The 15,167-nt window shown below is 43.3% G+C and overlaps 2 protein-coding genes across 2 annotated transcripts in view; one reads left to right on the top strand and one right to left on the bottom strand.

Moving 5' to 3' along the window:
• Nucleotides 1-6,205: 6,205 nt before the first annotated feature.
• On the bottom strand, nucleotides 6,206-15,085 carry arhgap35b (Rho GTPase activating protein 35b). The gene is made up of 7 exons (XM_030068647.1): nucleotides 14,394-15,085; nucleotides 8,583-12,500; nucleotides 7,992-8,133; nucleotides 7,510-7,587; nucleotides 7,205-7,336; nucleotides 6,874-6,979; nucleotides 6,206-6,744 (listed from the first exon to the last, which is right to left on the bottom strand). Exons 2-7 carry the CDS (start codon nucleotides 12,300-12,302, stop codon nucleotides 6,327-6,329), a joined length of 4,596 nt encoding a protein of 1,531 aa, XP_029924507.1. The 5' UTR covers nucleotides 12,303-12,500; nucleotides 14,394-15,085; the 3' UTR covers nucleotides 6,206-6,326.
• myo1ca (myosin Ic, paralog a) overlaps nucleotides 15,065-15,167 on the top strand; it is a 24,829-nt gene continuing 24,726 nt past the window's right edge. The window contains exon 1 of the mRNA XM_030068650.1: nucleotides 15,065-15,093. The gene's annotated coding sequence lies outside the window, so the exon portion shown is untranslated. The remainder of the gene's footprint in view (nucleotides 15,094-15,167) is intronic.

Here is a 15,167-nt window from a genome sequence, read left to right as displayed (position 1 = left end):
GCAAAAGAAGAAGTGTGGAGTGTAAAGGCATGAAGGATTAGATTTATTACTGGAGAAACTTGTAATGTGCTGACACTACCCTATTAAACCATTAGACTATATGCCTAAAAATGGAACATAAACAATAGAAAACTGGGATTTGATGGACATACCCAACTGAAAATGATGGACTAGACAGGAAGCAATGCCCTTTCTGACAGCTGTTAGCACAAAGGAGGATGAGGTGAAGGATGAAGATGCTCCATAACTGCCTCAGTCCACCATAGAGAGGGTGGGAGATGTTGTCCAACATACTTCCTGTAACCCTAACCTTAACATTTTCAACAGCACATTACTGCACAGAACACTTATTGATAGAGTATTTTGAATATAGTCTGTTATATATATTAAATTGCCCCTCTGGTTTGGTGTATGATGGGGGAAAGTAAGTTCTGGCACAAGGTCAGTTGAGAGGGGGCATTTGGTTGAGGGTGGTGGTAGAGGAAAGGTCATGATGTCACTAAAACTGACAAACTGCATGCTCTTGGTCATGCTCCACAAATTTTATGGAAATCTGCCCAATGATTTTAAGATTTCAAATTTGACATTTTGGCCAAAAAGTTGTTCTACAAGAGAGGTCAAAAGGTCACCAAAATCAAGATAAATCTTCCTTTTAGGAGTATGAGTGCACTTACCAAATGTCATCTGAATCAAAAATTTCATTTTGTTACATCATATCTTATATCCAAACTGACATTTTGGGCTGCAGGTGGGACTAAGGCAAAGGTCATGAGGTCACTAAAATAAATCATGTACATACTCTGGGTATCATGAATGTGCTCACAGAATTTCATAGTTCCAGGAGATTTTGGCTGATGTTGGTGCTAGATGAGAAATCATAAGGTAACTGAAATTGACAAGGTCCATCCTCTGAGGAGCATGAATGTGCTCACCAAATATCATAGTGCTCCACCCAGCAGATTTCAAGATAAGTGACGAACGGCAGTCCAACATCTGTAGTTTGGGACAAAATCAGAGCAAAATCAACAAGAGCACTTCACTCTGCCCTCTCTTGGTCTAAGGCTTTGTGTTGTCAGTCCATTTTTTGTTTACACATACCTGGTCTTTGTTGGTCTGCCCATCTCCGCCTCCTATTGGTGGAAATCTACAACCAGCTCCTTTGTCTTGTTGTCTTTGACCTTCAGACGGTTCTCAGTGTAACCACCTAATGAAGACGCTCTTGTCCCAGATCAGTGGCAAACTGTGTGTGCAGAGGCACATGATAAAAGGAGAGAAGTTCACTGATTGGTTTATACATCCCCAAAAGAAATTCAGTTAGTAGCTGCTGGCTGTTTATACACTATGGGTTAAAGGTCACTGAGAATGCATCTCAGAGGTACTGGCTGCACAGATGGGACAGGTCGTTGGCTTTGTCTACACACTTGGCGTAAGGGGTGGATCTAGAGATTTTTACATGGGCAAAGGGCTGGCATGGAGTTTTGGTAGAGCACTTTAGGGGGTTGGTGGGTAGATCAGGCAACCTTCATGTAAATCAGTTTAATTTACTTAGATTGGAGGTGCAATAATAATAATTACCTTACAAGAAATCCCCTCAGTGAATTAGACTCCTCAGAGGACCTCTCTACAGAAAGCTCAAAGCACAATTAGTCCAAACCAGGACCAAGAGCTGCTGCCATACTGGTCACAATTAGTAATAGAATCACTAAGGGTTTCCCAAAGAATGCTGTTCATTTATATACTTTAAATGATGGTAGGCTACATACTAATCTAAACCTGTAATACACACTACATGCACCACAAAGCTACATTTTCTTTACATTAGATCTCTAACAAATCAAACATTTTCAACTAACAATATTATTTATGTTCATAATCTTGTTCATGAAATATATCATTTCATCACCATACAAATCTACACATATACTGATAATGATTTATTCAGTAACTACAACAGGGTCAATGGTGTGGATAATTAGTGGGATAATTATCTCAGAATTGTTAGAAAACACTTGATAATGTTGTTAATTCAGAAAAAAAAGAGCAGATTTTTTTTTTTTTTTTTTACGCAAATGCATTATGCTTCTCTATTGTATTGCAGGGGAGTCCTGAAATCAGTACAATGGACACACTATAAGACTATTTGAGGCTACATCCAGGAGGTGGAGGGTAGAGCATTAAAGCTCACCTAGAATCAGAATCAGAATCACAAATACTTTATTCATCTCTGAGGGGAAACTGGGTAGATTGTGGTTGAGAAGATACACAAAAGCTTAGATAAATGAAATCTAAAATCATTTTGGAAAAAAAAGTTGTTTCCTCTGGTTACGCTGCCAGTTAACAATACATAGCCTCAGTGCTAATGGGACTTTTCTGAAATTTCCATAATTTACAACCATCATTTGCACAATGATAACAATAGTCCAGTTACTGCGGTAAATATCTGGAATCAAGTGTAGTTCTCAATTTATAGCATTTAGTCCCCATTAACTGCCATATTTTTGACTTGGCAAGTGCTCAGCACTGCCCCCGATGTCCAAAATACTGCACTGCACTCTCTTTTTCTGTCTCACAGCAGTCAGTGGCCTTGGCAGGGCTTTCTCTCTATTAGGGCTTTAAGTGAACTGATACATTGTATATACAAGGCATCAGTTCATGTGTGTTCTGTGTTCCATGCTAATGATACAATGTATCAGTTCATGCAAGGCGTTCAGAGAGAGAAAGGCCAACCACGACCAACTGTGACAGAGAGAAAGAGCGCACAACCACAAGAGACTCATCCCTCTTGAAATCATGACTGAACTATGTTACAACCTGTACGTCCCTAATGATGTCAGTTATTCACTGTATGAGTACATTAGCAATATGATGTACATGAGCAATATGATGACACAAGGACACCCCACTCCTTATAGTAGTACCACTATGCTGCCACAAGATGGCATCACATCATCACATTGTCTGCACCCTCCCCAGGAGACAGCAGATACTGTGATGAAAGTATTCTGCCAAGAGGGAGCAGTCACTCATGAAGGAGAGGCTGTGAATAATTGATGTTATTCAGAGTCACCTGCAGCAATCCCTAATTACTACAGCATCTAGTTACTATAGGAAAAGCCTTCCTCTATGAAAATTGTGATCCATGAGGGCAGCATAACACCAAACTTCTGTCTATTAGAGGGAAGCTGCATCAATAAGTACTGAGCTGTTGAGGTTATGGGTGTGGTTTTCATAAATGAATCCTTGTCCTGACTAAATTGTCTTTTCACTTAGGATCTGCTAATTAAATTGTGCTTTCAGTGGAAATTTACATAGAAAAACATGCAAGCTCTTAAAATGTTAATGTAGTTGTATGAAAAACAGTAGGCCTTCATGCTGCACAGCCATATATTCATTCATCCCCACGGTTGTTTACCAAGTTGTCTCAATTATAGTTTACTATTGTGCTCAGTCATAAAAATTAGGTTAAAAGCACACCCCACCATTGTATCTCCAGTAAAAGGATAATGACAGGCTGTCTAATATTTTCATGTGGTATTAGGCTAAATGAGGCCTTTTCAAAACCTCCTATGAACCCTTCCCTCCTTTTCCACATAATGGTGACATTTAGGTGTGTCAAAAAGGCATGTTATGTATTCTTACACTGGGAGCTCATAACTATGACAAGTTAAGTGGCTGAATCAGTTAAGTCATCCAAGTATTACTGCAAAAATATTTTCTTAGCACCCAATGAACTTATTTTGATTATATGGTCCTCCTCCCCCGCCCAGTAAGCTCCAAGTCTTTATTTGAATCTTGAAATTTCACACATTCCCACAATACTGGTTGAAAGTGTCTCGCAAACTGTGAAAGGATCAGTGACATCTCACATGCACACACAAGCACCACAAGAGGGCTGAGGACAATTTTACAAGATTTAATTTATTAACTATTATACAGTTCACATAAGGCCTTCATCTTCAAACACCGTCTCAGTCAGACAAATTTCATGGTTTGCTCTTGATGCACAGTACTTAATCTTTCACTTTTAAGCTATTTCACTTTAGTATTGTTTTGTTCTCATACTAATTTCATGTTTTAAAACAGGGAGAGGCGTTAATCCTTCTCCCTTGGCGTGTTCTTAAATCATGCACTAAACTTAAGTGGCCTTAAACCATTCACAAAAATCGTAAAAATGGACTTTGAATCATTGAAATACACACTAGAAATGTTTTCTACCATTGACTAAAGGGTGGTGGTTAGACCTCCCTAACATACAAATAAACAACCATTATAGAGTAGTATGCACTCACTTTTTGCTCATTGAGAGGCAGATTTGCCCAAGGTTGTGTCAGAAGTGAAGTGATGCAACAAGATTATATCCTCCCATTAATCACATTTTAGTGGGACAGTTGGTTGGTGCTCCCCCAACTTCTGTGCCAGTCACAATATTACAGCCTGCAGCTCTGAACTGTTTGAGAAGAGCCCTCAGTTTAGTCTGGTGATCACCTAAGACGACTGACTTCCAACAGCATTGAGATTCCAAAAGTACCAGTAAGTGATGATCCCAAATACTTTTACAACCAATGTTCTAGCTAATCAGGTCAGACTTGCTGACGAGAACCACAACAGCGCCACAATCATCCAGGACTTCCATGTCTTATGTTCCATCTCGATTTGTCCATATCACTGGGACAGTGCTCCTTCTCACAAGTTTACTCGAAGATGATGGTTAAATTTTTTCACAACTTCATTAACAGTGCAACCTCTGAAAATGTGCTGCTTTTTCTCATGAAAGAGAGGACAATATGCCAGCACAAAACTAGTTCACTAGAGCAGGTAAATGGTCAGCGGTGCTTTCTGAATGAGTCCCATCCACAAACATTTAATTTCTACTGGTCATTGTATTTAATAGCAGGACTAGCAGTGACAGTGCTTTGAGAATACTAAACTGTCCGAGTTAAAGGTCCTTAATATTAGATGACTACAAAGAGCTTGGTTTGATAGGCAGCCGCAGCAACACATCCAGCAACCTATCATATTTCAAGCCTGTGGTTTCCATAGACACCAGATGGCAACGTAGAGTCATGTTATGGAATGACTAGGGTACACAGTCAAAGCTGGCCCTCTTCCACTTGTGGCCATATCGCTCACTGACTTTACTGATGGCAGGCAAAGTCTTCTCAGGTATTATAGTAACATGATTAAACCCAACTTTCCTCAACATCCACTATGATCAGCCACAACAGCCAGAGAGAGGATAAGCTCCGAGGAAGCTAGTTTTAACATGGCTGGATAAATGAGGAATATGATAGATTCAGATTTCCTCCTCAACTTAAAAAAAAAAATGGACCTCTGGATCAACTGAAAGAACATGAGTTTTTACAAAAAGATCTTGTTTCACAAGCCTGCACTAGTGGCACACTCAACCACTAAACAAACAACATGGACAATTGATCAATGTGGCATTTCTTCCAATTTAACACTACACTATCAAAAAGTGCTTCAGATAAGTATGTGGATACAAAAACAAGTTTGATGTAAACAAAGTTTGATCTACCAAAGCTCTGTAGAGGCAATGGGTATGGCTGTTTGAGCTGTGAACTTAAAAACACACAAGAAACAGTCTGTCCCAAAAATCCCCTTTTGAGGGAAAAACAGTGATCATTAAAGTGCATCCCTGGATGTGTACCACCCCCCCACCCCCCACCCACCTAACCCCATCCCACCCCAAAAACCCCTGACGCTGACCCCTCGAGTAAGAGCCAATGAGAGAGACCCCAAAGGCAAACAGAGAGGAACCTCTGCTATATGGGGCAAACTGCTGCCCAAAGGACCTAGAGAGGAACAGTCTATAAATCCAGTGGCAGTACTTTCATGAGCAAAAAACAAAACAAAACAAAACAAAACAAAAAAACATACATGTAAAATAATTGTACAGATAAAAACATGGTGGCAACAAATCATGTCTTCCAGCTTGACATGGAGGTTTGGATTTCTTGGTAGTGTTAGGATAAGTGGAGGCTGACCAAAGAGAGGCTCGCTTACTGATACAGCGCCCGCTGCCCTCCATTTCTGCCCTGATGTCAAATTCCAGGGGCTATCAGGGGCTCAGCGGGCAGAGTCAGTTGTTACGGTAGCCTGCCCTGACACACAATAAGCATGGGAACAAGTGGCAGGCTGGGTAAGTGGCAATTTTCTCAGACACTCCTCAACTCCTCTCTCTCCCCAACCTAGGTTGTCCATGACCAAAAAATGTAGTGTGTGCGTGCATGTGTATTTTTTTTTTCTTCTTGTGTGTTGGTGATAAAGTCCAGCATCATCATGGGCACACGTGGTTTAATTGTCTCTCACAGTGTCTCTTGTTCGGCGGGGGAATGGTGGGAGTGGGGGTGTTGGTGTTGGTGCAGAGGGGGGAGCAGGGACTGCAGAGGGGACTGGGGGGTGGTGGGTGGGGATTGCTGCAGGGGGCTGAAGTGCGTGGTGGTGTGTGGCGGAGAGGAGCGGTAACAGGAATACGCAGAGCCCCCGGTGAGGGTGGTGGTGGGTGAGGCAGGCAGGCCTGCTGGGCCCAAGGGGGAATCGAGGAGGGGCTGGTTGTAGAAGAAGAATGCACACTGGTGGATGAAGGTCTCAATGATTGTCTGGTAGGTGCGTGTGGCAGTCAGGGCATCCATAGTAGTGAAGTCTGGTCTCATGAGGGTGGGCCAGAAACAGATGGACAAGTTCTCACTGGTCATCAGGTTCACCCTGCTAAACTGGCTCACCCTACAAAAACACACACACAAATTTACTCAATATCATCAGTTGTGGCACTGCAAAAACAGCTAGATGTCTATCACAAAACACCAACACAGCCAGGTAAGTGAATCATACATAAGACTCGAGGGAACTCACTTGTGCAAGTGGCTCATCACATATTTGAAGACATCATAATTCTCCCTGGGGAACTTCCTCAGGACATCCTTCATGGTATAAAGCCTCTGCTCTCTGTCATTGATCTCTGCAGACAAAGAAGTTAATAATAAAACTCATCGACCTCATCGTGACATATTTCTCTCCATAGTACTATGAAAATTACTCATCAGTTATTTTCTCATAGGCAAACATCTAAAAACAGAACATAGCAGGCCCGCAAAAAACCTTCCCTACCCTCTTCCCCTCCTAAAGAAACAACAATCTTTTATGTTTCAGTCACGACCCTCCCAGCCCAGAAGTGTTTTCTTACTGAAAGCATCCAGTAGGTCCACCTGCAGGGCACAAGGCACCAGGGGCTCAGGCAGCTCAGAGAAGAAGCTCTTCAGGGCTCCAGCAACAGTGTTGATGGAGAAGTCTTTTTCTACCAGGTCTAGTCCATGGTCTGCACAGGCAGAGCAAGGGAGTGTTAGGGGTCAGCTGCCATTAGAAGTGGGCTAAATATAATCTGCTGCATGTCACAATTTCCTTTGGCAACCATCTATTTAAGTATTGATTTGGCAGTGACATAATTACATGACTAACAGTTGACTCGAACAGGTCAGATAAGCAACTCACCCTGGTCAAACTGCCTCTGCATGCTTTCCATCTCTGACTTGTTACCGCTTACCCGGTACAAACCCTCTGTATTCAAGCCTAAGGCAAAGAACAGAAGAGAGAAATAGAAAGAGGGGGAGACAAATAATGTCAAACAAGCACAGCACAAACACGTCATCAGCCTTACTGGGAACAGACACTGTAAATACAAAAGCTGTATTACTTTATTGCCGTCGTGACATGGGTGAACTGGTTTAGAAAAAACTTTCAACAAGCATGTTTAGATGGGGAATCAGTATTATATACGCTATCCAGATTTCTACTTTGCATCTAGTGCAACCCTTTCCCTATAAAAATTTTAATTTACATTGTGAAATAAAGGATGAAAGGAATGACTGCATTCTGACTGCATGCAGCCATCCTCTGAACTTAACTTTAAAAACTGACTTCATAAACATACTTCCTGCGCAGTGGAAATGGGGGTTAACAAAATAAACCTTTACCTGTTGTCTCAATAAAGCGGACACACTTCTCGATAAAGAGTGGGATAGGTCTGTCTGGAGATACCACATTTACAAGGGGGACCCCAAAGTAATTGCTCTCCAGGGGCTTGGGAATGGCTGGACGGGGCTTTGGTCTTGTTTTCTGAAATGAAAAGAAAGAAAGACACATAACTATGATTGGCTAAAACAGTGTTAAACATGCTGATGCTACAGTGGCATTCATTAGCTTCTGACAGAAAATTTTATGACAGCAGCACCAAAATTTGTCATACCAGGTATGTCTCACATTGAATCACAAGTTGAAAGCCTACATCATCCATTAGGTTGTGTCACATTCAAGAGTAAAGAGACTTGCCAAAATAGTTTACATGGCAACAACATATATTAGACATGATTGCCTCTTGTGATGTCAATATAATATTCCTACAGATAATGCTGTATGTTCATAGGGGCAAAAATCACAAATCCATGAAAAAAAAATCAAAAGATTAAGGATTAGGCAGAATAATTTGTGTATGATATTGGTAAAGAAAATTATAATAAGCTTAGTCATAGCATTAAGAACAGCTCTTTTAGAGGAGGGATACAAACCTTGGCTGTCCGCCGCAGGCTCTTCAGAATGTTCCTCTTTTTTGGGTCCTCACTCTCCTCAATAAGGCTTTCTCCTTTCAGGGTCCCGAAATCATCCTCCTTGGATTTCTGAAGAGCTCCCATCTCATCATCACTGCCGATGAAGCTTGTGCGAAAGCTGCTGAACTTGCCAAGGCGCTTGGAGCGGTCACGATAAAGACGAGGTTTCACACCTGCTGCTGAGAATTTCCTCCTTCGCTCCAGAGAGCTGCTGTCTGCTTCACTGTCCGAGCCATTGCCATTGGAGTGCATCCTGTTGGAATTGCGGATGGTGATGATCTTGCCCTGCGTGCTATCGTGTGGCACTGAGTAGATGATCTCCTCATTGCTTGGGCGGGGTTTTGAAACAGCATCAATGGGCTCAGCGTAATCTGAGGGATCATAGCCTCCATCCCCACCAGGAACCCAGGTAACAGCAGAGGGCAGGGAGCGACGATGGCCAACTGTATCAGTGTATGGGTTACGACTCACTTTCCGAAAGTCAAAGGTCACAGTCGGTTTAACTCTAACTTGTGGGGGTACTTTGTTGTTTAGCTTGTTCTCAAAAGAGCTGATATCAGAGATGACAGATATGTCACTGGAATCTAAGTCAGGCAGGTTGAAGCCCCCACTATGAGAAGTTAGCGTGCCATCGTAGTAGGGTGGCGATGGCTCCACATCATCCTCAGAATCCAGGAACATGGTGACAGGACTGGGAGAGCTACAGCGGGGGGAGTACACATTCTCATTGGTGCAGGCCTCAGCCACATTATCATACATATGAGTGGCCTCCACAATGTTGCGTTTCTCTACCACCTCAATCAGAAAAGGCTGGAACATCTCTATCCTGTGCAGGCCTCCCACCACCCCTCCGGACCCACAGACCACACTGTTGAAACGACCCTCAATCTCATGGGCAAGCTCCTCCCCCTGGATCAGCTGTTCACGGGCATAATCACTGTCAGTGAGCTCTGCCTGGCTATCCCCCACTGCCAGCAGCTGCACTGGGATGATGTCCTGAACCTCACACAAGAATGCACACAGGGTCTCCAGGGAGGCTTTTCGGGAGACTGAATAGACGGCGATGTAGCCATGTACTAACCTGCTCTTCCGCAAAGTGAAGGAGGCATGGTAGGAGAGCAGAGAGAGCTCTATAACCAGCTTGTGTCCGCTAACTGTCTGCTCTAGCATTACGGAGGTGCCACTATTAGATAGGGGTCTGCAATGCTGAGGCATTAGAAAGGGGGACAGGAGCTGTTCAATGTCATAAGAGTCTCCACACATTAAGCACATAACAATGCGAATGTCTGCCTCTGGAATGGGCTGATGAGGAGAGTCTCGGACACCTGGAGGCTCAGGCAGGAGGGGTGGGGAGCTGCTACTAAAGGATGTACTCCTCCTAATATCCAGAAGGCTCCTCAGCACCTGGTTGATTTGAGTCTCATTAACATTATGGCCATAGCCCACACCAGGGGAGGCAGGGTCTAAAAAGCTACACTGCAGTCTCCTCGCAACCTGCTGTCCCTGTGTTATTAGGCTTAAGGCAGTTTCTCCACCAATATCCACATATGATCCCACACCCCTCTTAGTGACCAGAAGCAGCGATGTTGACAGCTGAGCTAGTTGGCTGTCCCTTCGACCTAGTGTTGACTCCCTAAGCCTCTCAAGGCTTTCTACCACGTAGGAGAGGGACTCCTTGGAATTATACAGACACAGACATCCGTGAGGGGTGAAAGTGGGAGTGTGGAAGGAATTCACTGGAAGACGTACATTGCCCTCAATGGGCCGCAGTGTCAGCTCATACATCTTCCCATCTAGCACGTACCGGTCATCATTCGTGCAGAGAGCCCTAATCTCATTGGCAAATTCCCTGGCCAGCCCGTCCTTTCCCAGTATCACAAGGTTAATCCTGTCAGCCTTGGTGTCTCCAAAATGAGCTTTCATATCAAAAAAGGGGTAACATGTGGGGAAATGCGATGCTAAGAGTTGCTCAATCTTAAAGTCTCCACAGTGAGGACTGCTAGGGCAGGTCTCCTTGGTAGGATGATAGACAAAGTGGATATGCTTCAATACTAGAGCATCCCTCTCAGCTGGAAGTTTCTGTAGGGCTTTGAACCTCTGTTCCTCCCCCAAAACCTCCTGGATCGCCCCCATCTTCTCCTTGCTTGGCTTAGCATCGACCTCAAGCTCATAAAAGAGCTCAGAGTACTCCAGCAGCAGCTCTTGAAAGTCCTCTTTAGCACGGTCAATGATCTCCTTCTGGTGGCGGTTATAGAGATCCAAATACTCTGGCTCCTCCAGCCACTGGTAGAATTCTTCATTCATGATAAAGCTACGAGCTTCCTCCCAAGGCTTGCCAGGAGTGACGAAGGGAGAGGAGGCCAACTTCTGTTTGAACTCCTGCCTCATCTCTGCTCGTCTGCACTCATTACGCAAATGTTCCAGGTGGGCATCAAATATAGCCTCTGCTGCTGCAGTCTCCAACAAGTCTGAAGGAATTCGCTCATCCTCCATGTTGTCAATGTGAGATGTATCCTCCCATGGCGAGTCTTCCAGAACAACAAACCAGTGGGCGAAGTGCTGCTTGGACTCCAGAACCTTCTGTACACCAGACCAGCTCAGCTGATCTATCTCATCCAGGTCAGGCACCAAAGAACTAAGTGCTAAGGGAAGAGTGCTCAAGTATATTTTCCGACGCCTCTCAATATGTTCCTGCTTCAGGCGGTAGACGTGCTGCTGAAAGAGCTTTTTGCATTTTGCCGTTCCCTCCAAGAAGACGTATTCTTTGTACTCTGCAGAAGTGTTCATGCGTCGACTAGTGTTTAACCAGGTTTCATTATGATTCTTTACAATGCGGTTTACTAGCCATTCATAGCGATCCTTGGCAGAGGCTATCTGTTGACTCTGGAGCTTCAGAGCTTCAAAGTAAGGAATGATCTTGGGCTTGCCCCTGCTCTTATCAATAAGTTGCACCAGAGTGAGGAAGGCAAGGTCCACATTGATATTTGAGCGCGCAGATGTTTCAACCACTGGCAGACTCTTTTTAGTGATGGCAAACGTATGTGAATCTTTGATATAACGTTCAACTCCTTCATCACATTTGGTGAGGACCAGCACAATGGGTTTCTTAGTCTTGCTAAGCTGACCATACAGGTTAGTGACAAATTTCAACTGGTCATCAAAGTTGCGGTTCATGCCACGGCTGACGTCAACACAAAGCAGGAATCCATCAACCTGTAGCTTGCCTTCGGGCATTTGCTTCTGCTCAAAGTCTTGCTCCAGGCCCAACTGGTCTGTGCAGAAGTACATGAGCTTCTCTGCTGAAGCCAGCTTGGTTGCAGCTGCTCTTTTGATGTAGGGCTGCATAGCAGTGCTACGGTGTGGCTGAAATGTCTGATCATCAATGAATTCTGTTTGCTCCACAACGTGCATTCTGCACTCTGGCCCCTCATCCAGAACCCGTGCCACCTCTCCCCAAAACAAGAAGTGATCATTATTAACCACTCGACCCCCAAAGTCACTGGTGCTCAGAACAGAAGTGTGGTCCAAATAGAAGTCATCAGCACTAGGCCGCACAAAGCGATTACACAGGCAGGATTTGCCAACACCACATTGCCCCTTCTCTTTCTCTGTTCCTGACAAACCCACCACAATAAGGTTGTAAATGGGCGACCGGGCATCTTGCTTTTTCGCCATCATCATAGTCTACTGCCAATCATCCTGCCATAAACAGGCACTGTATAAGGGAGTAGGCTTGGATGTTTGTCCATAAAGTAGCTGATTCACAGAGGAGATCAGATTTCAGTTTCTTGTATTTGGCTCCAACTTTAATTTAACATCAGTGCAGTGGTACAACAAGAGTAGAGGTTTCTTTCATTCATTCCTTATATGGTGCAAGCCCTGTCAAAAAACAAACAAACATAAAAGATAAATGAGACATCTGAACACAACAATAAATACAATTACAATGTTGAATGAAAAGAGAAAATATAAGAGTTGGAAAAGTGCCTAAATGCTTTTGGGTAATACACAGTACTGGTAGCAAATAATGTCAGAGGTTAAGCCCAAATTAGGTCACTCCGGGTAACCAAGAAAAAGTGCTGTACCATAGTGAAATGCCACTTAAAGTAAGGTGTAAGTGCATCTTGCATAAGATTATATATTAGCAATAGACTATTTATACTTTTATCACTGGTAATACTCTGGTAATCTCTGATAACACAGTTTCTCATGCATATCAGTAAGGGAGTGGAAAGAAACAAATTTATTTCTCTGTTCAATACCCTATTCCTTTGTATCACAAATTCAATTAAGAAAACAATTCCTCTCCGTTCCTCTCGGTCTTGTATAAAGTTGGATACCTTATTTGAGAACAACCACATTTAAGGTTTTAGTTTCTCAGTTCACCCAGTTAGCAGGCACTAGTTGCTGTCTATCCTCATGCCTTGTTCGTGTACCAAATAAACACTTTCACAAGAATTTAAATCGGGCAGACACAATCAAAAGTGATCAACTGGATTAAACATGACATCACCGGATTAATATTATGGTTGTACACACACAATTGCTATCAAATTCTACTGTAGAGCTTGGCATTACATCTAGTCACCTGAAAAAATACCCAGTTTTAGCCTATATCAACCAGCCATAATATCTCCTCATCAGATTTAAGCCATACATTTTCAATATACACATATAGCCAATAGCCAGAATAAAGGAAACAACTGGGTAAATGGGGGATACATGGCACAGTGGATGCAGATTTTTGCAGCTCTCATTTAATTTCCAGGCAACAATTCATATCTACTCAACTCCTCAGATATAAAACTAAAATCCTATTAAAAAAAAAAAAAAAAATCAAACCAAGGACACCTAAATGACTGCTGTCATCCTGTGTCGAAGCATGCTGTGAGTGATGTTCCTCCAAAGAACAACTGATCACTACAAAGAATGACAGGCAGGAAAACGATGTAAACCATATGCGGTAAAACTTTCAGTCACCATTTCCAGCCTAATTAAACAGTTACTAAAGATTCAGAAGCAGCAGCATCTCCAAAAGGCAAAATGATGGCATTTCTAGTGGAAGAATGTTGTCTCCCACCAACAGAGGTCTAGAAACATGTGGAATCTATGCCAAGTCACTCTGAACCTGTTCACCCTATTAATACACTTTCTGTTCACGCCTCCATTATGTTACTTTCATTTGTAAATTCTGATACAATAACGGGCGCAAGGGGCTGAAATGACAGACTATTATTTTCCTTGTGGAAATGTAATAATCCACTTCAATCAAACATCGCGATTAAGAGAAAAATTACGGGCTCATAATTGAAAGTACAACCCGTCACACGGAGTGACCACCCATTAGAAACACAGCTTTTGCAGGGTCAAAACCAACCATGGGCAGTCCATACTGCTCAGCTGAGCTAGGCCTGATACCCAAATGAACAGACAAGTACTTTGCAAATGAAAACAAGCACACTGCCTCATCTATCACCGCAACATCTAAAACACACAGACTTTACAAAAGCAAAAGATTCGCTCATTTCCTTAGATCAGATTCTGTGCGTTTTGCACAAGATTAACACGGGCTTTAGGGTGCATTTTCGTAGCCAGGGCTGACCACGCCAGGCCTCTGCTGTCTACATAATGAAATTGCAGACTCGAACTGGGGATACATTCCCCTCGCCAATTGAAGACAAGGATTGTGAGCGATTTATTCACAGATATCCGGGGTGTAGCCCGTTTCACTGCTGTATATTAATTAGAGGAGAGAGTAGATTAGATACATACCATCGCATTCTCCCTTTCTCTCCTTGCATCTGTCAGGCCAGCGCTTGCCGCAGCCCTCGCCGCCTGATGTGCATGAGCATAAAGACGCAGAATGCACTATAGGTCGCCTCAATTCTCAAATAACAAAGATAATACTACGGCGTGTTCCTGTGGTTATTTAACTCACGTATCCTTTTGCCCATGCCTGTAATTTCTCGCTCTGCATCCGTGTTTTCTTTGCGTTAAAACACGGGAATGCCAGAAATTTAAAAAAAAAAAAAATCCCCAAATAATAGTCCGATTCAATGTTGTTCTTGCAAGTTTCCTCGTGAGAAATACAGGCGTTTAAAAATCCGCTTAACCGTCTCCTTCTCGGTTCACCACGTTGCTTTTTCAACAATTATTCTGTCCATTGTTGTGCCCACATAATGCTGGGTCGGTCGCGCACAGGGACAACGGTGAGTTTGTTGCAACAGCCGTGGTGTTTCGTCTGAAATAGGCCTCTGCTGCAACAGAAATTGTTCATGTCCTTATCAATTTATCAGCAGATAGCGTGTGTGAAAGTGGATTTTCTCCAGCTTTCCGATAATGGCGGCGGCCCTCCTCCCCAGACCTAATTCTCCTCTTCTTTTCTTTGGGAAAAGGGAGCTGTGGAGACAGAAGCGGCGGAGAGTCTCACCCAGCGGCGCCCTCACACAACTGCAGCACGTCGCTCGCTGCTGTTGGTAACCAGTACACTGCCTCTGCCGGGCGCGTTACCACAAAGTAATCGATTACTCGTCATTCGGCCATCAT

The sequence above is a fragment of the Myripristis murdjan genome, chromosome 14 (genome assembly GCF_902150065.1).
Source record: "Myripristis murdjan chromosome 14, fMyrMur1.1, whole genome shotgun sequence".
NCBI classification, from domain to species: domain Eukaryota; kingdom Metazoa; phylum Chordata; class Actinopteri; order Holocentriformes; family Holocentridae; genus Myripristis; species Myripristis murdjan.
The sequence above is the reverse complement of the archived record's forward strand: the minus strand, read 5'-3'. Positions and strand labels throughout refer to the sequence as shown.

Excerpts from the sequence above, each read along its gene's own strand:
- arhgap35b (XM_030068647.1), bottom strand. The coding sequence starts at position 12,302 with ATGATGATGGCGAAAAAGCAAGATGCCCGGTCGCCCATTTACAACCTT. Across the intron at positions 7,588-7,991 it reads CCGCTTTATTGAGACAACAG|GCTTGAATACAGAGGGTTTG; the intron begins GTAAAGGTTTAT and ends TCTTTGCCTTAG. Across the intron at positions 6,745-6,873 it reads GTGATGAGCCACTTGCACAA|GGTGAGCCAGTTTAGCAGGG; the intron begins GTGAGTTCCCTC and ends GTGTTTTTGTAG.